This window comes from Prionailurus viverrinus, chromosome F1 (assembly GCF_022837055.1).
Source record: "Prionailurus viverrinus isolate Anna chromosome F1, UM_Priviv_1.0, whole genome shotgun sequence".
Taxonomy (NCBI): domain Eukaryota; kingdom Metazoa; phylum Chordata; class Mammalia; order Carnivora; family Felidae; genus Prionailurus; species Prionailurus viverrinus.
Window position 1 is genome coordinate 3,127,689 of NC_062577.1, and position 27,853 is coordinate 3,155,541.

The following is a 27,853-nucleotide window of genomic DNA, read 5'->3' on the forward strand; positions in this document are numbered from 1 at the left end:
GAGTCACCTAAGAACTCCAAATGTTGTTTTGTTTGAATGCCATGGTTATTTACAACTTAAGCGGTTTTCATTCACAACTGCCTCTTGACAACAGTAGAGCTCTGGCAGAGAATCGAGTGGTCTAGGGTTCGATGAAACTGTGGCTAATTTCTTGTTCCAATCTGGAATTTAAAACAAATCAATGATTTATTTTAAGGCGGTTCACTCCTAAATTTTAAAATAGTGTCAACAACAATTTTGTTTAATTTTTTTAATGTTTCTTCATTTTTGAGAGGAAGAAAGAGGTGGGGGGGAGGGGCAGAGAGAGAGGGGGACACAGAATCCGAAACAGGCTCCAGGCTCCGAGCTGTCAGCACAGAGCCAAATGTGGGGCTCTAACTCACGAACTGTGAGATCATGACCTGAGCCGAAGTCAGACACTCAACCGACTGAGCCAACCAAGTGCCCCAAAATAGTGTCCACAACAATTGTATGCAATAAAATAATTTGAGGGATTGAAGAGAAAGGGATATATGTGAAAGATGTGGGGGAACAGGACTTAGTCAAAAGGTTATTTCTGCGTTTCATTCTGTGATCAAGAGGCACCTCACTGAGTTATGCCCACATGTAAATAAAATTAAATCAGTCATATACGCTTGCATTTTGACATCCTAATTGTAGACCCCCAACCCCTATAAACCCCACACTGGAAACGGGCCACTCTGTGTGTTTGTATCAAACTTCAGTTGGTACCATCCCTCAATTTACCCCCACTGGAGTTACTGTACTTTATACCCTCTTATCTACAATCACTAACAGTTCTGCTTGTCTGGAGCTGAGGGTTCGCGGAGGGCTTGGGGATAAATGCATCAGCCATCGCATCCACACTGGGTGAACCAAAGAGCACGGCATTATGGCGATAGCATCGTAAGGCAGCAGTATTACGTGTAGTGCCGTGCACTGTGTTACTTACCTTAATATCCACGGTAATCCTCAGATGCCCACTGATGGGGTCACCAACTCAAAGAGATTCATGAACGTGCCCAAGTTTATAGGATAGTGAGGGGACTTGACCCAGGAATACCTGGCCCCCAAGGCCCTGACCTCTTCACTGCTCCATTACACCTTCCACACTTACTTCGACAGCATTGAAAGACACAAACATTTCTTGGTATTAAGAATGGATAATATTTCATTGAACCCAGGAGTATGACTCGAAATGCCATCCCTGGAGGATTCTTGAAATCTAATTGAATAGTGTGTACCTGTCTGAACTAAGTAACCATTCAACTTCCCAAGGCTTATGGGGTTAAAATAGCAACTCTGACCTTCTTGAGGGTTACACTGTGTCTAAGTGGTTTAGGAGCGTGAAGAATCCCTCACCAGCCATGGAGCTGAATGACGCACTCATTCGACTGGATCCACTGGACAATAAACGTTCCCAGAACGTGCAACAAACTTTTGGGGCTTCACCGAGTCAACATGCCCACAGACAGTGGATGCTATCAAGCCCGAAATACGCTATGCAGATTTGGGGGTGGGACTACTGTGGAAAGGACATGTGAAATGATTTGGGGGACTTCCTTACCATTTGATAAAGTGAAACTCTTGTTCATGTGGATTTTTGGGGGTGACTTCTTCCAAAGTCGTCATCGAAAAATAAAACGAGTTAAGTGAGAACTATGGAGACAATTTAACCAACTTCCTGAATCCCATTTATTCCAACTACTGTAATAATTTAGTATCATTTGATAGTATCACTTGGAACAGTTTAAGAGATTTCCAAGGATAACTTCGATTATACATGATAACTACTTGAGGCACTGGTTTTAGAACTTGATCCCAGAAAAAAACACAATCCCATTGCATTAGGGTTTTTTGTTTGTCTGTTTACAAACATTTATTATGGCTGTGTTTATTCTTTGATCGATAATATAATAACTAATATTTTTTGAAGGCCTATTAATATTACATACAAGCACAATGCTAAGTTCCTTATATGGTTATCTCTGTTCTGTTAGGTAGATACTATTATTATCCTTTTTACAGACGAGAAATTGGAAAGTCAGGGAGTCTAAGGGTCACACCGCTACGAAGAGCAGATATTTTATTTTCAGAGGATGAGTTCTTTTAATTATTTGGTGCCAGGGTAATACATGGGCAAATTTTGTGTGAGGGGCCGTCTCATATTCGCAGGCTCTAGGTTCTCTGACAATAGAGTCTGTCCATCTTACACTGTGTCTTGCACAGAGTCCGTGCTTAATCAATGTTTCCTAAAAAAATTAACGAACCCCTGAGAATGTGCTGAGAATGAATTTGTTACTGAGGAAGAACTTCTTGAGAGGTGATCTATCACAATCTATATTTAATCCGTTTTTCAACAATGCCCAAAGAGGAAATGAGAACCCGACAGTGAAATGTGAGTCAGTGCTAATCTAGGCATATGTCCGGCCCTTAAAATCTGATCACCAAGACGGGTTAAATGGTTAAGATTAGAAACAAAAACAAAAACAAAAAACCCACGTCTTCGTAAACCACTTTATATCGATCTTATTCTCTGAGAAGCCCTTCCCCCAAAGACTCCTTCAAGGAGTACAGTTTCTTGATTTAAACAAACCCTCATGGGGCGCCTGGGTGGCGCAGTCGGTTAAGCGTCCGACTTCAGCTCAGGTCACGATCTCGCGGTCCGTGAGTTCGAGCCCCGCGTCAGGCTCTGGGCTGATGGCTTAGAGCCTGGAGCCTGTTTCCGATTCTGTGTCTCCCTCTCTTTCTGCCCCTCCCCCGTTCATGCTCTGTCTCTCTCTGTCCCCCAAAAAATAAATAAACGTTGAAAAAAAAATTAAAAAAAAAAATCCTCGATTCAGTGCCTGCTGTGGTCTCTCTCAGTGCTCAGATTTGTGACCTCTCTCTGTTAGGTCTCTTGAAGACCCCCCTGTCGCCCTGATGGTTGTTCACAAAATAATCGCCCCCTAAGCACCCCGCAAATCCATCCAATTCTCTTTACTGTTACCAGCTGTCATCACCTGCCTAAACCACTGGTTCCCAAACTTGGCCACATGGGGGACCAATCTGGGGAGGTTTTTAAATTACTGATGCCTGGGACCACCCCACCCCGCCCCACCCCACCCCTGCACCAGGAGATCTGATTTAATTGGTATGGGTATCTCCTGGGCATCTGGCTTGCGAAAAGTGATGTCACTGAGGGTGAGAACCTTTAGCCTAACCACTGCTGGGGGCGGCGGGCGGGGGTGCTCCTGGCTCAGCATATTCAATCCCTGCCTCACCCGACTCCCCACCCGGCCCCCCTTTCCTTCTCATTTTCACAATGTACTTTTAATCATGGCGTCTCCACCCTCCTTAAAACTTTTTAGTGATTTGCCATTTATCTCAGGCTAGAGGTGCCAGAGCTGAAAATGGCCTGTATACCCTCTCCTTGTTCCTGTCTTTAAATCTCTAGTTACATCCTGCTCCACCCTTCCTGATCTCTGTGCTTTAGCACATTTTTTTTTTTTTTAAGTTTCTCAAACATGTTGTGTTCCTACCACAGGGCCTTTGCACACTCTGTGCTCACTGTGAAGCTCTTCCCCTACTCCTCGCTTAGTGAACTTCTCGCTCATCATTTCCTCAGGGAAACCCATTAAGCGCTCCTATAGCACCACATAAATTCTGCTCTATCGCATTTATGCCAGGTGAAATGGCATGCTTATTTCTATCCCGGTTCCGGTTGAAGCTTCCTGCATGTAGAAACGTTGTGTCTATTTTTGTTTGACACTGTATCGCCAAAACCTTGCACACTGCCTGGCATACAAATAGGCTCTCCAATCATTTACTGGAAGAACACAGATGAATGAATGAAAACGCTCTCACAGCAAGTCACTGAGTCCAACTGATGTCACCTCCAAAATATCTCTGGAATCCATTCATCCTTTTTCATTTTCCCTGCTGGTCCAAGCCCCACTGTCTCCGTTCTAAGCAGGCAAATAGCTTCCTCGCGGGTCAACCACCACCCTACCTCTTGTCCCTCTCCAAACAGGGTCTTAGCAGCAGCTAGAGTTGATCTTTTAAAAATACGAATGATCGGTCACTCCTCCGCTCGAACCCTTCCAGGTCTTTGTTTTGAGGTTCGAATCCAGGCGCCCTCCCTGACCACACACCCGCTACACTGGGTTCCTTTCTGTTCCTCAAACAAGCCTAGGCCTTTCCTGCTTTCAAGCTTTTGGACTCGCCGTTTGTTCCTTTCTCCTGAAACGCTCTCTAACGTGACTCATTCCCGTGTTCCAGGGCTCAGCTAAAATTGCATAGAGGTTTTCCCTGACTGTGCTATTCAAAGCAAACTCCCTTGAGTTCACTTATCACCCTGCCTGTTTCCCTGATAGCACCACCGCAGTCTATAATGTTGACAAAGCGTGCTTGGTTATGCTCTGTAGGCTCCCAAGAATGTCAGCTCCATGAAAGCAGGTGTCCTGTCTATCCAGGTCACTGTAGCCCCCACAGACAGCACCGTGGCTGGTTCATAAAGGGTGCTCAGTCAATGCACCCTTGCCAGCTTCCAAAGCGGACCCCGGTAATTCTCACCCCGTGGTACCCGTGCCTTATGTAATCCTTGCACACTGCCTCAGGAGGACCATTCAGAAGTGGCAGTGTGTGGCTTCTGCCCCCGGGTCAGAAAAGGCATTACCGTCTCCCCCTTCATCCCAGATTGCCCATTCTAGGTTGGGGGAGCTAACTGCCGTGCCCTCGGGACATTTGGCACTGGTGTGAGGAGACCCACCTGGAAAGGCACGGAGGCCCCAGTCATGAGCCAGCATGTGAGTGACGACCATGTGAATGAGCCACCTTGGAGGCAGACCCTCCCTCCGGCCCCAGTCAAGCCTTCAGATGATGCCCCGCTCACTGCAGGTGACTGATTCCTTGAGAGAGAAACCCTGAGCCAGAACTGCCCATCTAAAAGGTGAAAATCATGATCATTTATCTGATAAACCACTAGGTTCTGGAGTGAGACGTTCCTCCACGATAGATAACTCATACACACTCGCTCAGCGGGTCAGTGACTATTTCGACAGGAATTATCTCTTGAATGGGTCAGGCTTCAACCCTCACTGGGTAGGGGGCTGTCCACCCCTGTTCCTTGTCTAATGCTGCCTGCTGGACTTTCCAGCACCTCATTTTCAGTTGCCTACGGATCCCAGCTTGACACGTCTCTGGCCGAAAACCATGATTTCCATCAGAGGCACCAACAATCCCTGCGGTCGGAGCGGGCGGCTGTGCAACGAGCTTTCATGCCTCGTGAGTTCTCGTGAGTTCTCTCTTGATGGTGTCCTTCCTCACTCCAAATGCTGCACCACCTGAATCTTCTTCCCATTTCCTGTGAAGCCTCCCTCCATTCATTCTCTGGAGGGCCCGGATCGATGACCCACCAGCTGCTGGATGGAGTGAGTTTCTTAAAGTCTGTAAGGCTCGGTTTTCTCTTCTGCTATGTGGAGTAAATAATAATAGCTACATCACGGGGGCTATGACTCATTGCAACCACGAGTGTATACACGTGTGTGTGTGTGTGTGTGTGTGTATCATTCAGCACAGTTCTGGGCCCATGACAGACATTTTAAATCCTAACAGCTATGCTAAACTACAGACTTCCAATGGGGCGCCTGGGTGGCTCAGTCGGTTAAGCGGCTGACTTCGGCTCAGGTCATGATCTTGCGGTCCGTGAGTTCGAGCCCCGCATCGGCTCTGTGCTGACAGCTCAGAGCCTGGAGCCTGTTTCAGATTCTGTGTCTCGCTCTCTCTCTGCCCCTCCCCTGCTCATGCTCTGTCTCTCCCTGTCTCAAAAATAAATAAAACGTTAAAAAAAAAAATTTTAAACTACAGACTTCCGAGAAGTTGTGTTCAGAGAAGCTGAGCGTCTTGCCCAACACTGAAGAGTCAGGGCATGCGGGCACGCAGTGGCCCTGGGGCCTGAGTCCTCCTGGCTGGAGTCCTCCCTGCTCTCCCACCTTCCACGAGCCTCACCATCCCCCCACCACGTCCCGGCTGCGGTGTCCCTGTCTGGGGGCCCCTGTTCCCTCTGCCTGGAATCTCATCTATCAGGGCCTAGCATGTTCTAGACCCCACCTTCCAGCTCCCACTCAGCTAGTTGCTTAGTCATTCTCTGGCAGGCTGGTTGTCACTTCACCTTCCTGATTCGATTGGGAACGCCCTGTGGCTGAGGTCAGAGCCTGGGCTTGGCGCTCACCTCCTCCCATGGCACCTGGCACGGTGTTAGGGACACAGAACCTGGTAAATACTCAACTGCGTCACTAAACACTCCCCTGGTTCCATAGGGCGGAAAGAATTAAGAATTGTCTAAAACAAGCAGGGGAGAAAACCTTTTGTGTCTTTCTGTCTCACCGGATTCTCTTGAAGCAGAGGAATTGGAAAGAAGGTCTTGTCTATTACCACTTTGGTAACCCAAGGCCCACCTGGATTACCCCCTGCTAAGGAAGCTGACTTCAGACTCAAACGTTCTCGAAAGGGCAAGCCGCTTAGCTGGTTCTCCTGACCACCTCTTCTCTCCCGCTACTCAGCCCCTGGTGGCTCCCGTCCCCCCTCAGGCCTCATCCTCAGCCCTGATATGCACCCATACCCACCCTGGCTTCCGTTAATACAACCATCCCGGGGCCCCCTGTGGGGCCCCAACTTCTACCGTCCCACACTCCCTCCTGGCACCTCCTTCCCTAGAGCTCATCTCAGCCCCCAGCCTCCCTCTCCCCTCATCTCCCGCCCTGCTCAGCCTCCACCCGTCTCCCACCTCCCAGAACCCAGCTTCGCACCCCTGGGAACCTATTATGCCAGATGCCTCCTGCCCACATGCGGCCTGTCGGCCTCATCTACTGCGCCCCCCGCCCCTCCACGGCTCCACTGTCTAGAGATGAATCGCCTGGGCCTGACTCCCACCCTCCTGGCTGCTGGTGTTTGCTCTTCCCCTGGGACCTGAGCCCCATCCCTGGCCTAGCCACTCTTCTCAGGGGAGAACAGGAGGAAGGGTGGGCCCTCCTCACCCCCAGCCGCTCCCTCCGCCATCCTCCTGCTCGGTTTCTCACTCTTTCTCAAGCAAGAAGAAAGTGACTCACTTTAAAGAAAACTATTAGATAAACAGTAGTGCGGGTGACACCCAGCTGTGACAGAGGCCATATGGGTTACAGGTCAAGCACAGAGCTTGGCCTCTGCCTGGATGCTATGTCTCAAATGGCCTGGGTCTGAGCTCTGCCCCTCCTACCTGCTGCCTGGTGATCGGGGTCATTAACTGTCTCAGAAACTCGATCCCCCCTTCTTGGAAAATGGGGAAAATAATAGCACTTACCTAAGAGTGCTGTTGCGAGGACAAAATATGTTCCTGCCACAGGGTAAGAGCTCCAGAAACAGTGGGGTTAACTCACTTACAAAGCCTGTCAACGCCGCGGCTCCTTCCCCTCACTAAAATTCAAGGCATCCGTGAGGACAGGAATACAAGTAACGTCTACACTGGCATCCACGTGTGTACCCCCGGCCCACACCTGGGGGAGGGCTTGGCCCTTCATAGCCACACATGTTGCAATGTACAGGGAACTTAGAATTTTTGAAACATGCCTCCAAATGTCAAATTGTCATAAAGTCATTTAAAATGGGAGAACAAGGGGGCCTCTGGGTGGTTCAGGCAGGTAAACGTCCAACTTCAGCTCAGGTCATGATCTCGCAGTACGTGAGTTCAAGCCCCACATCAGGCTCACTGCTGTCAGTGTGGAGACTGCTTCAGATCCTCTGTCCACGCCCCCCCCATTGCCCCTCCCCTACTGATGCCCTTTCTCCCAAAGATAAATAAAACATTTAAAAAAAAAAGGGAGAAAAGAAAAAAATTTCCTCAATATAGTTAGGCACCACAAGGAATTTGTTGAGTGACGAGAGGCTCGGTAAGAAGCAGTCACACTTGAGCCTGCCTCCTAGCAAGGACATTTGTGCATTTTCTTCTCTTTTTTATTAAGTTTGTTTATTTATTTTGAGAGAGAGCGCACGTGCACGCACAAGTCGGGGAGGGGCAGAGCGAAGGAGAGACAGAATCCCAAGCAGGCTTTGTACTATCCGCGCAGAGCCCTGAACTCATGAGCCACGTGATCAGGACCTGAGCCAAAGTCAGATGCTTAACCAACTGAGCCACCCTGACATTTCTGCATTTTTATCCTTGAATTCTATAGCGAGCTGGAAAAAAGGAGAGGCGGAAACAGCCCTTGGGCCAGCCTCTAAATTCTTCTTCCTGCACCTCGACACACACACACACACACACACACACACACACACTGTCCCCAACTTGATTGGTCCCAGACACGTCCCTGATGGCTACAAGCCCATGAAAGAGGCTCATCGGAGGCAAGTGTGATCTCAGAGAGGAAGAGCAGTTGACCTGACTTACCAATCTTGTAAAATGGCAGAGAATAGTCCCTTTGGTAGGTGGTTTCTTTATACCATGGTTCAGCGGGCCTTGAATGTCTTCGAAAACAAATGTATCGAATGAGAGTTTGTTGGTCTAATTGAGGCTGATACTGGCTTTTTCTCTTGGGTGGAATTGTCAAGTCTATGAGAGGTCTAAATGAAAATAGAAACAGCTTGCTGAGCACCCAGTAGAAGAAAAGCAGTCCAACGTTCTCATCAGCTGAAATCCACTCTCTGGAAGCAGCCAGGAGGCTACAAAGATACTATTGGTAAGACTCCATGGCGCCAAGGCCAGCACAGTGGGGTTTTCAGCAGGTGGCTCGAGGATCCCAGTCCCTTGTTCCCCCATGGTAGCATCCCTCCTCCTCCTCAACCACAGGTTCCAGAAGATGACCTGCATTGAAACCTCCACTGGGTCTGCTCAAGTGTGGCTACTTCCTGTACTCTGGCTATCTCCTGTACTCCACATCTCCCCAAGGCCCTTTCCCGTCGTAATTTTCTTCCCTATGGATGTTTGGTTCCCTCCAGGAACCAACACTGTCTTCTGACCAGACTAACCACTATGGTGCAAGTTGGTGTTGGATGAACCTGAAATCAGTTATAACCTTCCTGTCCCTCCACTCAGATAAGTCCCCTCTGAAAGTAAAAGTAAAGAAGAATCAAAATTTAATGGTGAAATCTCTCCATACACGTGTGGGAGTTTACACTCACTGGTGCGGCTTGCTTGAGAACACTTTGGTGGTGAGTATTAATATCTTTAAAATGTGCATATGCTTTGTCACAGCCAACTCCGGAAATTAGGGGTGTCACCAAAGACATAGCTCGAAGAATGTTCACCGAAGTATTTTATGATAATAAAAGAATGGAAACAATCTTCATGTGAAAAAAGAGGGATTATTTAGAAAATGATACAGACATGTACAGGAATATCATACCGCCATTAAAAGTGGTGCTGTGGAATTATAAATTTTGAGATGGAAGAAAGCCCACAATAAATAATTAAGTTTAAACAAAGGTTTCAGTTGAATTGAACACTTTAAATGGATGAGCTCTATGGTGTGGGAATTATCTCAGGAAAACTGTTATACAAAACAAAGTTTCAATCATCAAAATATCAGCAAACTGAATTCAACAACGCATTAAAAGGATCGCACACCATGACCAAGTGGGATTTACTCCAGGACTACAAGGATGGTTCAACATCTGCAAATCAATCAACATAATATGCCACCTTAACAAATTGAAGGAGGGGCGCCTTGGGGGGCTCAGTCGGTTGGGCATCCAACTTCAACTTGGGTCATGATCTTGCAACTCATGGATTTGAGCCCCACATCGGGCTGTCTGCTGTCAGTGCAGAGCCTGCTTTGGATCCTGTCTCCCCATCTCTCTCTGCATCCCCCCCTCTCTCACAAAAATGAATAAAACATTAAAAAATTGAAAGATAATAATCATACCATCATCTCAATAGATGCGGAAAAGAATGTGACAAAATTCAACATCCATTAATGATAATGTGGGTATAAAGGGAACATATTTCAGCATAATAAAGACTATATATGAAAGCCCACAGCTAATCTCATATTCCAAGTTAGAAAGCTGTAAGCTTTTTCCTAAGATCAGGGGTAAGACAAGGATGTCCACTCTCACTACTTTTATTTAACATATATTGGAAGTCCCAACCAGAGCAATTAGGCAAGGAAAAGAAATAAAAGGTATCCAAATAGGAAAGTCAGAAGTAAAACTGTCTCTATTTGCAGATAGCATGATCAATATATAGAAAACTGTAAAGACTCCACCAAAAAAATGTTAGAACTAATGAAGGAGTTCAGTGACGTTTCAGGATATGAAATCAATGTAGAAAAATGTATTGCATTTCTATACACTAACAATAAACTATCGGACAGAGAAATTAAGACAACAATCCTATTTACAATTGCATCAAAAACAATAAATAGGAGTACATTTAACCAAGGAGGTTAAAGACCTACACATTGAAAACCGTTAAGACACTGATGAAAGAAATGGAAGAAAACACAAATAAATGGGAAGATATTCTGTGTCCATGGATTGGAAGAATTAATATTGTTAAAATGTCATACTATCCAAATCCATCTACACATTTTATGCAATTCCTATAAAAATTCCAAAGGTAGGGGCATGTGGATGGCTCAAGTCAGTTGAGAGTCTGACTCTTGGTTTCGGCTCAGGTCGTGATCCTGGGCTCATGGGATCGAGCCCTGTGTCGGGCTTTGCACGGGCACGGAGCCGGCTTGGGATTCTCTCTCTCTCTCCCTCTGCCTCTTACTCTCTCTTTTGAAAAAAATAAAAAATTAAATAAATAAATAAAATAAAAATTCCAAAGGCATTCTTTCACAGGACTAGAACAAAGAATTCTAAAATCCTAAAAATCCCACAAAAGAGTCCAAATATCTAAAGCAATCTTGAGAAAGAGAAACAACATGGAGACATCATGCTTCCTGGTTTCAAATTATATTATAAAGCTATAGCAATTAAAGCAGTATGATATAGTCATAAAAAAGACACATATGTTACATATATCAACAGAACAGTATAGTGAGCACAGAAATAAACCCACATCTATGTGGTCAATTGGTTTAGACAAAAAAAAAAAAATCCCCAAAATATACCATGGGGAGAGGACAGTCTCTTTAGTAAGTGGTGTTGGAAAAAATGCAACATGCAAAAGATGAATTATCTTATACACAAAAAGCAACTCAAAATTAGTTAAAGACTTGAAGGTAAGACCTGAAACCATAAAACTCCTAGAAGAAAACAATAAGGAGTAAATTCCTTAACATCAAGCTTAGCAATGAGTTTTTGGATTTGACACCAAAAGTAAAGGCAACAAAAACACAAATAAACGGGACTACATCAAACTAAAAAGCTTTTGCACAGTGAAGGAGAGCAACAAAAAAAAAAGGCAACCTGTGGAATAGGATAAATATTTGCCAATCATATATCTGATAAGGGGTTAATGGCCAAAATACACAAATAACTCCTACAAGTCAATAGTAAAACAAACAAACAAACAAACAAACAAACCAAAAACCCAAAAAACCCGTCTGACTAAAAAATGGGCAGAGAATCAGAACAGACATTTTTTTTCCAAAGAAGACGTATGGATGCCAAACAGACTCATGAAGAATGCTCCCCATCACTAACCATCAGGGAAATGCAAACTGAAACCACAGTGAGCTGTCACCTCCCACCTGTTAGAATGGCTAGTATCAAAAAGGCAAGAGATAAGAAGTGTTGGCGAGGAGGTGGAGAAACGGGAATCTTCGTGCTCTGTTGTAGGACTGCAAACTGGTGCAGCCATTGTGAACAGTATGGAGGTTCCTCCAAAAGTTAGGGACTACCAGGAATTCCCCTTCTGGGTACACATCCAAAGAAAGTGAAATCCCTGTCTCAGATATCTGTATCTCCATGTTCATTGCAGCATCATTTGCAATGGCCAAGACATAGAAACAATCTAAGTGTTCATTGATGGATGAATGGATAGAGAAGATGTTGTTGTATACATACATACATATATATATGTTTTTCTCATATATGTATATATATACGTGAAAAAAGATCAGATAAAAACAAGGACCGTATGATCTCACTTATATGTGGAATACACAAAAACCAAACACATAGAAAAAGAGAACAGGGGCGCCTGGGTGGCGCAGTCGGTTAAGCGTCCGACTTCAGCCAGGTCACGATCTCGCGGTCCGGGAGTTCAAGCCCCGCATCGGGCTCTGGGCTGATGGCTCGGAGCCTGGAGCCTGTTTCCGATTCTGTGTCTCCCTCTCTCTCTGCCCCTCCCCCGTTCATGCTCTGTCTCTCTCTGTCCCAAAAATAAATAAACATTGAAAAAAAAAAAAAAAGAAAAAGAGAACAGATTGGTGGCTGCCAGAGGTAGACTTGGGGGGATGGGGAAAATGGGTGAAGGAGGTCAAAATGTACGAACTTCCAGATAAATAAATTCTAGAAGTGTAATGTACTGCATGGTGATTATAGGTAATAATATTGTATTGTGTATTTGAAAGGTCCTAAAATGGTAGACTTTAAAAGTTCTCATCATGAGTAAGAAAAATGTGCAATTATATGACGTGAGTCCCGCATCGAGTCCTGCATTGAGCCCCATATTGGGCTCTGCCCTGGTAGGCGAAGCTTGCTTGGGATTCTGTCTCTCTCCTTCTCTCTCTGCCCTTCCTGCACTCTCTAAATAAATAAATAAATAAATAAATAAATAAACTTAAATAACGCCCAAGTGACTGTTCTTTGTTTTTTCCTTTTCTTTTTGTTAAAATCACATTTGGAAAGACAGAAACCAAATTCACAATTTTACTGAGAGGGAAACTCTCAGGAGGGTAAGTTTTTTGAACAAGTTGAAACTCTAAACTCTTGGTGTTTCTTACATTTCTTTGATGATTTAGTAACATTCTATATTTATTGTTGATTATAAAAGTAATATATGTTCTTTAGAGAAAAATCTGGAAAACAGAGAGAAAGATGAAAAATAAAATACAAATACCAATGATCTTAACCAGTCATAAAACGTCATTGTTAAGTTTGGTGTATTTTGTTCCAAGCTTTTTTTTTTTTAGCCATTAAATAATATTATTATTGTTATCATTATTATGACTACAAATTATCATCTCCCCCCTTTTTTTTTTCATTTTATCATTCTAACTTTAATGGAATTTTTGAAACCTAAGATTTAGGAAGGTCTCCTCACCTGGGAGGTCTCTTCGCACTAGAATCAAAGTGGACTCTTGCCAGCTGCCCGGGGTAATATCCTTGGATGTCCTTTCCTTGATGAGCGATGAATACACTAGTGGAGAAAATAAAAGGGTGATAAAAAAAAAAAGCAATTAGTTCTTTACAGCAGAATGCCAGCTGTGGTATAATAAAAAATACATGTAGTCTTTGCTTCCGGTTTCTGGCACAGAGCTCTGGAAACCTTTCGAATTTCTTGATAGGACTGTCTTCTGTTATCCATTTTTCAGGATTTCCTTCTCAAGAGTCATAAGGAAGTATTTGATGTGTCAGGTATTAGGTTCAAACTATCAGAAAAAGAAATAAGAGGCCATTTAAAATCAGTGGGGGCAAATGTTGATCATTGTTGAAATGAGAGAATGGTTACGTGGGGGCTTCTTATACTATTTTCTTCCCTTCTTTTGGTAGGTTCACAAACTTGCCCAAGTATTTTAGATTTTTTAAAAGCTGTGGCAATTAAGTGTATGGGGCAAGAAATGAATAGGCTCTATGATGGCCAAAGCACAGGGCACTTGTGGGCTGGAGGAGGTGACTTAGCTTTGCCAGGGAGGGCTGGGTTGTAAAGACATTTTGAAGCACAAATCGGTGGGGGGGAGGAAGTGCTTTTGGGGTGTGAAGTTGAGCAGGGGTGGGTGGGCGTGTACAGCTGAACCAAGGCGAGGTGAGGCAAGGGTGCCGGGATATCCAGACCCTACCGTTTGAAAGACATCTTATTTTGGGGTGCCTGAGTGGCTCAGTTCAAGTACCCGACTCTTGATTTCGGCTCAAGTCACGATCTCATGGTTTGTGGAATCGAGCCCCACATCGGGCTCTGCGCTGACAGTGTGGAGCCTGCTTGGGATTCTCTCTCTCTCTTTGCCCCTCCCCACCCCTCCCCTGCTTTCTCTCTCTCTCTCAAAAAATAAACTAAAAAAAAAAAAAGTTTTGAAAGACGTCTTACTTTATAACCAATTACTTTTCCTTTTAGATTATGGTCACTGCATTATGTTGCCATTTCAGAATTACGTGTAGTTGGATTATGTTAGGCATAAAGGGGGCGTTGTGTCCGAGAGGTTGGGAACCACTCACTAGGGGGCAGGGAATCTTGGTAGCATTTTTAAAAAGAAGATTAATGACATAGTGCAATTTTTATTTTAGAAAGATCTTTGCCAGTGGCTGTGTGGACAATGAAGGTGAGGAGTCTGACTGAAGTACAGAGACTGGCCAGGAGGCAGGTGTCGTCATTTATGTGGGACACTGAAAAACCTGAGCTATGTGTTGGGGAAGGTGGCTGGAGAGGACAGGGGACACCGTGGGAGAAAGGGTTGAGGCTGGGAGGGAGGCGTCCAATACAAGGACAGGCTTGCCTTATGGCTTCAAGCATAAGGAAGAAGGCTGCCACTCCTCTGGAGAGGGAGGGGACACAGGCAGGTGACCATCGTGGGGAGAGTTTGTGATATGTAGGTGTTTGGGGACTTCCACAGGTTCTGAGCTCTCAGACGATGCTATTTCAGAGTTCTAAGGGAAGACTTGGTAGAAAACAGTACATAGTTTTGCACGAAATAGCTCACCAAACACGTGTTGGGTGATGAATGGAAATCTGAACCGTGTCCGCAGTCCAACCAGCACTTACTGAATTCACACAACGTGCCTGCACACTGAGGGTTCTTAGATACAGATCTAGGAGCTGACTTGTCCTCATAATGCTCTTTTTTGTTGTTGTTGTTTTAAAGTTTATGTATTTTGAGAGGTCCGGGGAGGGGCAAAGAAAAAGGGAGAGAGAGAGAATCCCAAGCAGACTCCGCGCTGTCAGCCCAGAGCCCGACGTGGGGCTTGAACTCACAAACTGTGAGATCACGACCTGAGCCGAAATCAAGAATTGGACATGTAACCAACTGAGCCACCCAGGCGTCCCTTTGCTCTTTATGTGCTGAAATGGTGATCTGAATAAAGGGTCAGTGGGGTCATGGTTGAGGGACGGATGTCCAGGATTTGGGCAAGCAAACAGGATGGGGAAGACATTCGAGGCGAGGGGAATTTCAGAAGCCAAGATGAGGCCAGAGTTGGGATCAAAGTGGAGTGTGCGGGGGGCCAGCGGGGACCTCGCTGTCTAACCAGTGAGAAAGGCAAGTGCTGTGAACAGGGCGGGTCTGTCTGTCTATGCAAACAGGGCCTCCGGGAACTCTGACTTTTCAGAAAAACCACAGGCTGTCCGGGCCTGCCCAGTGGCTCGGATAAAGTGACTGAGCCCCAAAGAGTAAATACGAGCAGGGATTAAGTCATAAGAAAGGAGAGGAACTGGCACAATCATAGGGAACAAATGACATTTCTGAGAGCCTGGGACTTTCTTGGGCACCCGTCCCGTGGCTGAAGCACTCCCTTGGAAAGATCCCCCTAGCGCCCTGTTGCAGTCTGTGAGCAATCCAGCCGGGGTTCCGAAGCCACACTGGTCTCTCACAGCTGCTGTGCCGTTTTCAGTAGGCCAAGTTTTGACCGTGGATTCTCACAAGCATGCTTGTAACAAACGCCTGCTGAATACAGGCGAGTGACCTAAGCACTGCTCCGTAGAAGCCGTCTGTAAAAGCTGTTTTGAGGATGGAGAAGCCCTTCTCTGCCAGCACCAGATCACAGGCCCAGCTCCCCACGTGGCCTGACTTCACCTTCCAGAAGAGGAAGATCCCAGTCGAGAGGTTAATGAGGGGCAAAGCGTACGTAACCTGGCCTGTCAGTCAGGAGCTGGCCTCTCCTGGCGGGGCTGGGTGCGTGAGTGGGGGAAGCAGCGCGGTCTCTCCAGACCTGGCCGCGGACCCCTGCCTGGGCTCTGCTCAGACCCGTCGATTGACTTGGCTTCTAAGATTCCGGAATGAGTTGTGGGAAGGTTGGCTTCTAAGACCCCTTCTCCTCCTCCTCCAGACTCCTGCTTTGACCGATTCCCCCACACGTTTTTTGCCAGCCCCTCAAAGCTTGGCTCTTTGAGGTGATGTGGTCTGTGCAGACGAGAGTGTGTGTAGCCGGAGCAGAAACCTGGGCTTAGCCTCAGACGGAATCCGATATGCACAGGGGAGGTCAGGCGTGTTCGTCCCTCAAGAGCCTGGCCCCGTGACCTGAGGTGGCCCTGCAGTCCTCTGTTATGTCTGTGCTGGGCCTCAGGCTTTATGAGGCTCCTTTACATGGGTGATCGCATCTAATCCCTAGTCACCTTGCCAGGTAAACATTATGAACAACAGGGGACCGAGGTTCAGAGAGGTCAACTGGGCCCTCCAAAGATCACCCGGCTGGTAAATGCCAGAGCCAAGGATCAAACCCGTTCTCTGAGCTCCACGTTGCACCCAGAGTCATCTCTCGGTGTGCAGGATGGCTGGCTTTCAGAAGAATCTAGTGCTATTTTTATATGAACTCTGTGATTCTCTCACGGGCAGGCAGGAAGTCAATGCCGTGCACCGAAGGCACAGGGGAAGAAACAGACACGGCCGTGTTAGCTGGAAGCTGTCCTTGGTTCAAGGAAACAAGCCCTCTTTGCAGGCTCGGAGGTGTCCGCCGTGTGCAGGGGACAGGGAGACAGTGACATTAAACATTCTCTTCTACCCAAGAGTTCACGATCTGGCAGGAAAACCACACTCGGGCACTAACCTATCATACACGATGAGTAAGTGCTGTGTCAGGGAGGAGCAGGCTCTAGGGAATGAGTCACTTAGTAAGGACACGAGCTGGTTGGTGCAGAGGTTGGGAGATGGCCGTACCCGCTCAGCTATCTTCCAGACTCACTATCCCCTCCAGGAAGAGGGGGGCATCAGGTATCAGTAAAGTAGGGGGGGCGGAACTGATCAGCTATGGCTCCGTGTGGCTCCGTGAGTCAACGGGACATTGTGGACATACTTGGTGATCTGGGGTAGGTGTTACCATGACTCCGGGCGGGATGAGCTGACCCCTCCAGCTGCCTCTTGATCTCCCAGAGACCACTTCAGCCAGTGTTTTAAAAATCCACTCTTGGGGCACCCGAGTGGCTCTGTCGGTTAAGCGTCCGACTTCAGCTCGGGTCATGATCTCACAGTTTGTGAGTTCCAGCCCCGCGTCGGGCTCTGCGCTGACAGCTCGGGGCTTGAAGCCTGCTTCACATTCTGTGTCTCCCTCTCTCTCTCTGCCCCTCCCCCACTTATGCTCTCTCTCTCTCTCTCTCTCTCTCTCTCTGTCTCTCAAAAATAAATAAATAAACATCAAAAAAAATCCACTTATATCTGACACAAATTCCACCTCTTTTTTCTTCCACACCACACTGCACTTATCCGCCTAAAACCGTCTTTTCAGGAGCATCTGATGCTCTGCAAACCAACTCAACCCTCAGCCCAGCCTGAGAGGCAGGCCTGTAGCTTGGGAATGGCCACAGGTGGCATTTACACCTGGTATAACTCTCGTGAGAGCTGTGTGGTCACTATGACTGGTGAACCACTGAATATTTATCAGGTGCCCCCGCCCGTGTGTGATTCCATTTTTCCATGAAGAAAAGACAGTGGGGACAGGCCGCATTCCCATTGGAGGTACGTCCTGGAGGTACAACTGAGGAACCTACTGGTGGATTGGACCCCCTCCTGTTGCAGATTCAGGAAAGGCGTAGACAAGGGCCTCACAGTGAGTATGGCGGGGAGGCTGGGGCCCCAGCCTAGTTCCGGTGGTGTGCCTCGTCGTGGAGGCTTTGAGGGATGAGCGCAGACAACTGAATCCAGCCCCACCTTAGAATTTCATGGACCCTGTGCCTGCTGCACTGTTTCACCCAAACCCTCAGGCTCCCTGTGAGCTGGTTTAGGCCAGGCCCGATGGCCCTGCCTCAGTCCCACTGAGTTCCTTAGCAGCAGCTAAGGGAGCTTTGTTTCCATTTTGCCCAGGAGATGACCCACAGTTAAATAACTCAACAGCGGGCAAGACAGATCTCAAACACATTCCGAAAGACCAAAGGGTTGTGGGGAGGCAGAAATCAAGAAATACTGGAACCCCATTTCCTCCAGTTCCTCATCGTGTGGGCTTCTGGGAGAGAAGGGTAGACTCTGTCCTTTCTCTGAAAGAGGACTGTAGGAACAAAGCATCCTTTCCCCATCCCTCCTTCGGTAATTTCTGGAAGCGAAAGGACTTATCTTTGTTGACTAAACATTGTCAAAAATAACTAGATACTAAAATAAACACAGGCCTCACTCAAAACCACGAAGCCAAAGAGGCTGACCTCAAAGTCGCTTACCGTGTGAGTGTCTTACCCATTGTCATAGCCTCTGAGCCTCTCCAGACCCCACGGCCAGTGGTAAAGGGAGGCTGGGTTAGAGTCTATAGATTATTACCCAATATCTCTCAGCAAGATGACTTTAGCCCAAGAACACATGTCTAGGGCTTGTTAGTCTTGGCCCGTCTAAGGCTGGAACTTGGAGGAAGAGTGAAAATCCTACTTTGTTTCAACTTCCCATATGGCAGAAGTAGGAAGTGGTTTGTTTGATCCTGAGCAGACTAAAGGGGCCCCCGCTAAAATTTAGGCTGAGGTTCCTCATCCTTCTTGTTGAAGCCCTTCCCAAGCAAAAACCAATATCCTTCCAATCTTCTGGGTGTTTGGAGTTGCCTGTTTGCTTGGATTTTGCCATCAGTGTGGAATTTCTTTTTGTTTGTTTTTTACACCTTTCCCCAAACTCAAAGAAATGTCATTGGAACCTCTGGCAGCTATTACCTCTCAATCACAGAGCACCCGGTGAGCAAATCTACCCCCCACCCCCCACCCCAGGCCAGGTGTCTGTCTGCCTCACCACAGCTCTGGATGGCGTCTACGTCTGGAAGAACATTACCTAGATAGGATCACTGGGTGGCAGTCAATAAATTCTCGAAGCCGGATGGCAGCCATGGTGGATAGGAGTCTAAAAAACATTACAGAGTGAAGGTTTATATTGCAAATGTATACACACTATGTACTATATCGCATATACACTAGACACACAGTCCACTTCCATGTGACAGCTGTCTAGTGCCACAAAGTCTGTCTGGAAAGAAATAACAGTAAGAAAATTGAAGAGTAAGGAGACTATCCATGGCTTCTTGTAGACCACTTAGGGAAGGAAAGAAACTAGTAAAGGGGGAAAAAAAGTGGAAAGCACAAGCCGATATGGGCGTGCCTGGGTGCCTCAGTCGGTTGAGTGTCCAACTCTTGATTTCAGCTCATGTCATGATCTCACGATGTGGGATTGAACCCTGTGATGGGCTCTATGCTGAGGAGCCTACTTAAGATTCTCTCTCTCTCCCTCTGCTCCCTGGCTCATGCCTGCTCTCTCTCTCTCTCTCTCTAAAAGAAAAAAAGGGGGGGGAGGGGCTAAGATGGCAGAGCAGCATGACATTCTCTGCCTCTCCCATCCCTGAAATGCAACTAGATCAGCAACGAACCATTTTGCACACCTAGAAAATTGATCTGAGGATTAACACAACAATCTGCGAAACTTGAGCCACAGAGGTCAGCAGGAATTCACCCTAAAAGAAAAAAAAAAAAAAAGAAACTACTGTGCCAGTTGGGTCTTTAGTGTCTGTTCCCACCCTTCTTAGGTGCCTTCCCACCGCACTGGCTCATGGGCTTTGCATTACATGTCCAGACTCCCTGGAACCTAGAACTCTGGATAGGATTTCGACTCCTCCAAATCCGACAGACCGGACTGAGATCTGGAAGGCAGAAATGAGGCAGAGGCCATTTCCTGCTGCTCATGAAGCCGCGTGTGGTGAGTGTCTACAGCACAAGGCAGGGGCTGGTCTCCAGCACTGGGTGTCATGAAGCAAGTGCATCGAAGACAGTGACTGAGGCCACATTCTGGGGTTCAAATACCATCTTTAGGAGTATGGAGCAAGCACCACAGTGGCCGTGCTGGTGGCTTTGGGAGTAGGTTCTGGAAGCAGCTTCCTGAGTAGGGCACAGGTAGCTGCTCCCATGTTGGGTCAGTGTTGTGGAGGCGTTCAAGAAGCTTCCTGGAGGCCTTCCCCAGAGTCTGCTTCTCATTGTCCTTCTGATGATTTTTTAAGGGCCTCACCATCGACATCGAACTCTTTCTTTTTCCTAGACGTAAACATACAATCTAGATTGTTTCTAGTCTACACTTCGCATTGCAGCTGATTATCTCCCGTAGAGGAAGACTTTCAGCGGAAAACCACTACACATGAGTATTCTGTTGAGAAACAGTCCACGATGGGAAGAGAAACGGAGTGCCTGGGAGACAGACGTGGGAGAAAGCCTTACTTTTTTAGTTTACCGTTCGGGTACCTCACCAATTCTGTACCGTGTGTTTGTATTATGCGTATGCGCAGACCGCTGGGCCTGTGTCTGCATAAACAGGGTAAAGAATAGCATAGCAGTGGAATGTCCGACCAGCACCCACGTGGCTGGAAGAAATGGGGAAAGTCGTCTCCCCGCAGGGGACGGGGTGTGTGTGTCCCCTACCCCTGAGCTCCTTAAATTCACGTGTGAAACCCTGATCCCAAAGCGGTGGTGTTTGGAGGCGGGGCCTTTGAGAAGGAAAGAGGGCGGGGACCCCACGAATGGAACTGGTGCAGACCGCAGAGGGCTCACTTGCTCTCTTCTGTCTCGTGAGGACACAACAGGAAGTCGGCAGCCTGCAACCCGGAAGAGGGGTCTCAGCAGAATCCCCACCAGGCTGGCGCTCAGATCTCGGCCTTCCAGCCTCTAAAAGTGTGAGGAATACATTTCTGGTGCTTGTAGACCACCCAGGCCACGGGAATTCTTTACAGCGGTCGGAACAGACTAAAGCAGCTGCTCTGTGTTTTGATGATTACAATACCTATCTGGAGGGTTAAGGGAGGCAATAATGCATGTGTGTGTGTGTGTGTGTGTGTGTGTGTGTGTGTGTGTTCTGTACACAAAACAGCACCTTTGCGAACAGAGAAATATGAGTTTCTATGTATGGGTGTGTACTATGTGTCAGGTGACATGAAACCTGCTATTTTATGGACCAAAAAAAAAAAAAAAGTACTGGGAAATAAGTTGTACAAGGACACTGAGCAACCAGGATGGGAATCCATTTGGTTCCAGAAACATTTGACTACTATGCTACATCGCAAAAACCACAGAGCGCCCAGACCATCAGCCACAACAAAAGCGGGACAGCCCCAAAGAAGCAGTAACCTTCTTTGGTTAGGAGATCGGTTGGAAAGCAAGTGTGTGGTGCCTCCTTCTTCCCTTTTCTAGTCAAAACTAGTCCACGGACCATTCACAGGCCAGCTAGTTGCGTTATTTCGCCTCTGAATGTATTTTTCAAGCAGCTTGAACATTTTCAGGCAAGATTATATTAGAATAGTTTGTATCCAGTGGAGTCTGCTCATTATGTAATCTGTGTTTTTCTTTTAGTGCTAGTGTGATTATTAAAAAAAAAAGAAAAAAGAAAAAAACACCCAAGAAGTAGAAAGAACAAAAGAGAAAATCCGAGTAAACACCACTGAGCTCCTGCTTGAACTCGGAAAGCTTTGTGACTGCTGGGATTTTCCTTCACCAGACGTGACATGCCGGAGAGAAGAATGGAAGATATTCAGGACATTTGCGCTTCACTAAGACAACACCGCGTCTGCCTTTTGAGGATAGAGTGATTGCTCAGTGCCTAGGAATTCTGAATCAACACCGGAGGGAATAAACCAGTCCTGGGCTGCCATGCTTTGGCCGGGCCACAAAAAACATTTTCGGAGGAACACACGAACAGCCCACACGGAATCTGAGCTCTCAGAATCATCGGAAGACATTGTCTGGCAATGGTTGCAACCTGTCCTTCTGCATCCCTAGAGAACGGTTGCTACCACATATACAGGCTACCAAGTCACATCTTGTGTGATTACTTGTCATCTCTGGAACAAATAAGAGAATGTAGTTTCCAGTAAGACGTGTCAGTTCGTTTTATTTTAGTCGATCGTGAAAAATAGATTCACATGCCAAATCTGAAGGAGATGATTACGCACGCATGTTAAGCTTGCCATCACTTCCATACTCGCAGCCAACACTGTGCAACCACTGTTCTCGGCACCCTGGACAATGGAACTTTCATCTCCTTTAAAATACAGACTCTTGGGGCGCCTGGGTGGCGCAGTCGGTTAAGCGTCCAACTTCAGCCAGGTCACGATCTCACGGTCCGTGAGTTCGAGCCCCGCGTCAGGCTCTGGGCTGATGGCTCGTAGCCTGGAGCCTCTGGGCTGATGGCTCAGAGCCTGGAGCCTGTTTCCGATTCTGTGTCTCCCTCTCTCTCTGCCCCTCCCCCGTTCATGCTCTGTCTCTCTCTGTCTCAAAAATAAATAAACACGTTGAAGAAAAAAAAAAAAATTTAAAATACAGACTCTTTGTTGGTCGCTTGAATAGAAGATTCTTCCTCAGAGGTGCCCCAAATAAAATCCTTCCGGGGCAAAGGTGAGTTCTAGCTGGATCCCCATACATACGTTCCATTCCATTTTGAATTAGCCTTAGGGAACCTTAAACATTTTTCTTGTTTTAAATTTTTTTTTAAATTTTTTTTTTCAATGTTTATTTATTTTTGGGACAGAGAGAGACAGAGCATGAACAGGGGAGGGGCAGAGAGAGAGAGGGAGACACAGAATCGGAGACAGGCTCCAGGCTCCGAGCCATCAGCCCAGAGCCCGACGCGGGGCTCAAACTCACGGACCGCGAGATCGTGACCTGGCTGAAGTCGGACGCTTAACCGACTGCGCCACCCAGGCGCCCCAACATTTTTCTTGTTTTAAACTGCAGGCGTAATTATGCTCAAAGTGAATAATGCTGTAAAATAATATGAAAATTATCCACAAACTATTTTCATTTTTTATGTTTTATATACATTATATATGTACATACTTAAATACTCGAAACCACAGCAGATCTCCTATTTTATATTCTCTGCTTTTCACTTAATGAGGTATCATGACATTTTTCCACATTGCTACAGAGTATTCTTAATTCTAATGTTTAAGTTTCCTTTATGTTGTTTGGTGAGGTCCAATGATCACTTTATTTAAAATAGTACCCCATTCCTCTCCCACGCCTGGACTCCTCCCTGTTCTATGTTTTATTTTTCTCCAAAATGCTCATCACCACCTGCTGTACTACATGTTTACATATGTATCTGATTTAGGTCTGTCTCCCCATCGGAAAGTAGTCTCCATGAAGACAGGGAAGTTTGTCTCTTATCCCCACTGCTGTATCCCTAGGGCCAAAGATAAAAATTGGCACAGGGTGGACATTTCATAAATATTTATTGAGTAACCGAATATGCCGGAATTTATGAAACCCAGTCCCATAGTACTGGCCATTTTGATCTTGCTGAATATAAATATATTTTGATTCTAGGAAACTTATTCCTTAAGGTACATTCCTAAGAATGAGATAAGATTTGGGCAACTTCATGGCTCTTATTTAGGAGAATTGCAACCACTTCCAATTAATTAATACCGGCACATAAACCACCGCGGTTAGACTCCCAGGGCACAGAAATGAAAGCTTAAAAATAGAATTTTTTATCATTCTGATGTTCAGAAGGTGAACTAAGGTACATGACTAAAAGACGCAACGTTGCAACAAACTGCCTCAACGTTAATGTTCAACATACTGAGTTAGGGACAAAGGTATGAGACTTACCTTGTCAACGTTTTCGGCAACTTTCTGGTATTACAGAATATATTATGGATCAAATCGGAATTCTGTTAAATAATATAACAGTCAAAAATCTGATAAAACCTATCCATTTATGGTCACATTTCTTAGCCAACCATGAGGGAAGTTTTTCAACCAGATGAGGAACATCTATAGAAATTTACAGCTAACATCATGCGTAATGGAGAAAGACTGGTTTCTTCCTAAAATCAGAAATAAAGCAAGGATGTCACTCTTATCACTCCTATTCCACATAATGCAGGCAGTCCTACACAGTACAATAAGGCCAGGGCAAGACATATAAGGCATATAGATGGAAAGGAAGAAAACTGTCCCTATTTACAAATGATATAATAGTTTATGTAGAAAATCCCAAGGAGCCTATGAATAAATAAATAAGCTTATTTATTTATTTTGAGAGAGAGAGAGAGTGCACATGAGCTGGAAGAGGGGCAGAGAGAGAGAGAGGGAAAGAGAATCCCAAGCAGGCTCCATGCTCCACACTGAGCCTGACACGGGGGCTCGATCTCCCCACTGTGAGATCATGACCTGGACTGAAATCAAGAGTTGGATGATAAGTCCAGACAACTGAGCCGCCCAGGCGCCCCAAAACAAATAACGTTTTTAACAAGATCATAGGATACAAGGTCAACACACATAATTATATTTCTATACTTTAAATAAAAAATTGGAGCCCAAAATTTAAAACACAACTATTTATAATAGCTCAAAAGAAAAAAGGAGAAACATTACGCACAAATCTAACAAGACATGCACAGACTCTGTATGCTGAAGGCTACAGAATTGATGGAAGAAATCAAAGACCTGAGAGATATACTATGTTCATGGTTTGGGAGACTCAACATAGTAAAGATGACAATCTGCCCAAATTGGATCTGGTCAAACTACCCAGTAGGAGTTTTTGGAGAATATAGATGAGTTTATTCTAAAGCTTATTTGGAAATGCAAGGGAACTAAAATAGCCAACACAATTTTGAAAAAGAGTAGCCACCCTCTGTGGGAAACGATGGGAAGGGCCTCATCCTGGGCTGACGCTCATTATCCACCAGACAGTTGTCACATATGCTGTTTCACTCAATCCTCTCAGGAGTCCTGAGAGTTTTCCTTCATTATCCTGAATTTCTAGTAGATGTTAAATTTCACGTTGAAGGTTACATGGCCAATAAACAAGAAAAGGAAAAAAAAAAAGCCAAATCTGTTTGACTCTGAAACCCTTCTCCTCCTGCTACAGTGCCACTGACTCATTGATCCACTCAACAGATATTTCTTGATCAACCACCTTTGCTTGGCACTGTGCCAGGCACTAAGGAAAAAGCATTTAGCAAGAGACATGTGGTTCTGCTTTCTCGTTACTTACCTGCTGGAAGGAGATCAAGTCTGATACTAATCACAACCTCACACAAGTTGATACAAAATTGAAGCTTCATAGCTTCTAAAACACAATCTTTGACAAGTTTCCTCGACAAGTTACCTTTCAGGTTGTTGAGTGGCTGTGTCCCCACACCCCACCCACACTCTTTTTCAGTATTTTATTATGTTTTCAATGTTTGTTTTTGAGATAGACAGCATGAATGGGGGAGGGGCAGAGAGAGAGAGGGAGACACAGAATCTGAAGCAGGCATCAGGCTCTGAGCCTGATGTGGGGTTCAAACCCACCAACCGTGAGATCATGACCAGAGCCAAAGTCGGAGGCTAAACCGATTGAGCCACCCAGGTGCCCCCCCCCCCCCGCCGCCTCCGAATTTTTCAGCATTTTAAAGAAAAAGGCTCCAAGAACAGATGTCACCTTTGCTTCAGAAAACCTGAGCATTTTCCCTGATAGGAAGCATGTGATAAGCTTTCCTCATGTAGATGGGCTTTCTGTGGTTTAAAATTTTAAAGTGACATCAATTTTTTATGGTAGGAAGGACTAAAAATAATATTTGTTAAATCAGAGGTTAGATCCTCCCAGTATGAGATTGAGTGGAACCAGTAGTAACTGCCTGGTGAGTCTAATAAGCTTGTGAACCTCAAATAACTAGCAAGTTTTATCACTTAATTAATCTGTTCAAAGAAGAAGCAGAGGCAGAATAGTAGTCAGGGTCCCAAGGTTCTAATGTTATTTATCCGTAATTTTGGGAAAATTCGAGAAACAGAGGGTGGCATTTAAACTGGTATATAGGGGCGCCTGGGTGGCGCAGTCGGTTAAGCGTCCGACTTCAGCCAGGTCACGATCTCGCGGTCCGGGAGTTCGAGCCCCGCGTCAGGCTCTGGGCTGATGGCTCGGAGCCTGGAGCCTGTTTCTGATTCTGTGTCTCCCTCTCTCTCTGCCCCTCCCCCGTTCATGCTCTGTCTCTCTCTGTCCCAGAAATAAAAAACAAAAAAACAAAAAAACCAAAAAACCAAAAAACTGGTATATAAGTAGCAACAATTGGTTTTCTAGATGTACTTTAAAACCCAAGAGCCCTGCGCGCCACCCTCGCCCAGCCCCCCCCCCCCCCCCCCCCCGCCTTTCCTTGGAGGTGTGGAATCGGTACTCAAGGTGTTGGGCCCCTGGGGAAAGCCACTCCTTAGTGATCTGACAGTGCAGAGAAGCCGTGGGGTGGGGGCTTGCTCAGAACTGGTGTGACCCACCCTGGCCGGATGTATGACAGCGGCCTGGCTGATTGCAGGGTGGCTGTGTAGTGGGGACAATTGCTACCACTTGCCTTTGAGCATGTGTATTGTGAGAAGAATTGAGAAGAGGGCTTTCCGCCACTGAATGGCCTGGACAGTCCCCTCCTTCTTCTGTTTCCTCAAGAAGCCAGTCTTCCCAGTTCATGAAGATTGGTCATCTACCCCCGCCTCCCAATCCTACTCTGAATTCTACTGCCTCAATGCTTTTTCTTCTCTTCTTCTGAATCTAAGTTCCACCCACCCTTCCTGGCCTTATTCAAGGTCTGTGTCATATCCTCCAAGGCCTCTCTCTTCTGGGTTCCAAATGGTCCGTTGCCCACCTCTGGACTCCCAGAGCCCTTAATTAATCCTATAACGCATTTTGGTTTTAAGGCCTGTCTTCATTGGCTTATTGGTTTCTGAATTCATCTATTCATTCTATTGTTGAAGAGAACATTGAATGAGTAAAAAGTTTGTGCCAGGCCTCGGATAAGGCTCTAGAGATTCTGCAAAGCACAAGACATGAGTTTCATACAAGGTCTGGCCTGTCTACCTGAAATGCAAGTTCCTAGATGTTGGGACCGTATTGTTTTGGCAGCCACTGTCTCCACTGTCCTTGTCCTTCTCCTGCCTCATTGACTGGCAAAGTACTCCCCATCCAAGGAAGTGCTCCGTGCGTACTTTGGAATGAATGAATGAAAGAACCAATCAATCAGTCAGTCAACTCAATAACCTGCTAATCTAGTAAACAGTTTTTAACCTTTGTTCTTTTTGTTTTTTTTAAAAAAAATGTTAATGTGTATTTATTTTTGAGAGAGAGAGAGAGCATGAGCAGGGGAGGGGCAGAGAGAGAGGGAGACAGAATCTGAAACAGGCTCCAGGCTCTGAGCTGTCAGCACAGAGCCCGATGTGGGACTCGAACCCACGAACCATGAGATCATGCCCTGAGCCGAAGTCGGAGGCTTAACTGACAGAATCACCCAGGTACCCTTTTAATCTTTGTACTTTTTGTATTGCAGAGAGCCAGATGCCTTTACATGGGTGTACCTCGTTTCTAAGAGAAAAAAAAAAATGTTGAGCTAAATCTACTCAAATAATTTAAGGCTGAGAGGTATGAATATTCACTTTCCAAAAGAATTCTTGGCTTTACAGAATGGTTTGCCACAAAATTTGCTTAACTGTGAGTGCTCGTCTCCAGAACATTCAAAATGCAATCGGCAATTTAGTACTACAAGCACTAAGTAAGAGGAGAGAGATGTTCCAGCAGTAATGACCGAACCGGTGTTACCTGCTTGGGCTCCAGTGGGTAGAGTCCTCTTTGTTCTTAAAAATCAGTCTTCTGAGGACAGTGGTTATTTCAGCCAC

At 46.0% G+C, this 27,853-nt stretch overlaps 1 protein-coding gene across 1 annotated transcript; it reads right to left on the reverse strand.

Annotated features, from left to right (window-relative positions):
* Positions 1-8: 8 nt before the first annotated feature.
* CF1H1orf100 (chromosome F1 C1orf100 homolog) lies at positions 9-27,853 on the reverse strand. The gene is made up of 5 exons (XM_047840615.1): positions 27,777-27,853; positions 19,005-19,073; positions 13,169-13,264; positions 8,402-8,574; positions 9-161 (listed from the first exon to the last, which is right to left on the reverse strand). Exons 2-5 carry the CDS (start codon positions 19,058-19,060, stop codon positions 46-48), a joined length of 441 nt encoding a protein of 146 aa, XP_047696571.1. The 5' UTR covers positions 19,061-19,073; positions 27,777-27,853; the 3' UTR covers positions 9-45.

What these genes read in the sequence shown, in the direction of transcription:
- CF1H1orf100 (XM_047840615.1), bottom strand. Translation starts at nt 19,060, where the DNA reads ATGGCTGCCATCCGGCTTCGAGAATTTATTGACTGCCACCCAGTGATC. An exon ending in CACCCAGTGATCCTATCTAG is followed by an intron (nt 13,265 to 19,004) that starts GTAATGTTCTTC and finishes TTTCTCCACTAG; the next exon opens with TGTATTCATCGCTCATCAAG. An exon ending in TCTGCCATTTTACAAGATTG is followed by an intron (nt 162 to 8,401) that starts GTAAGTCAGGTC and finishes TTTAAATTCCAG; the next exon opens with ATTGGAACAAGAAATTAGCC.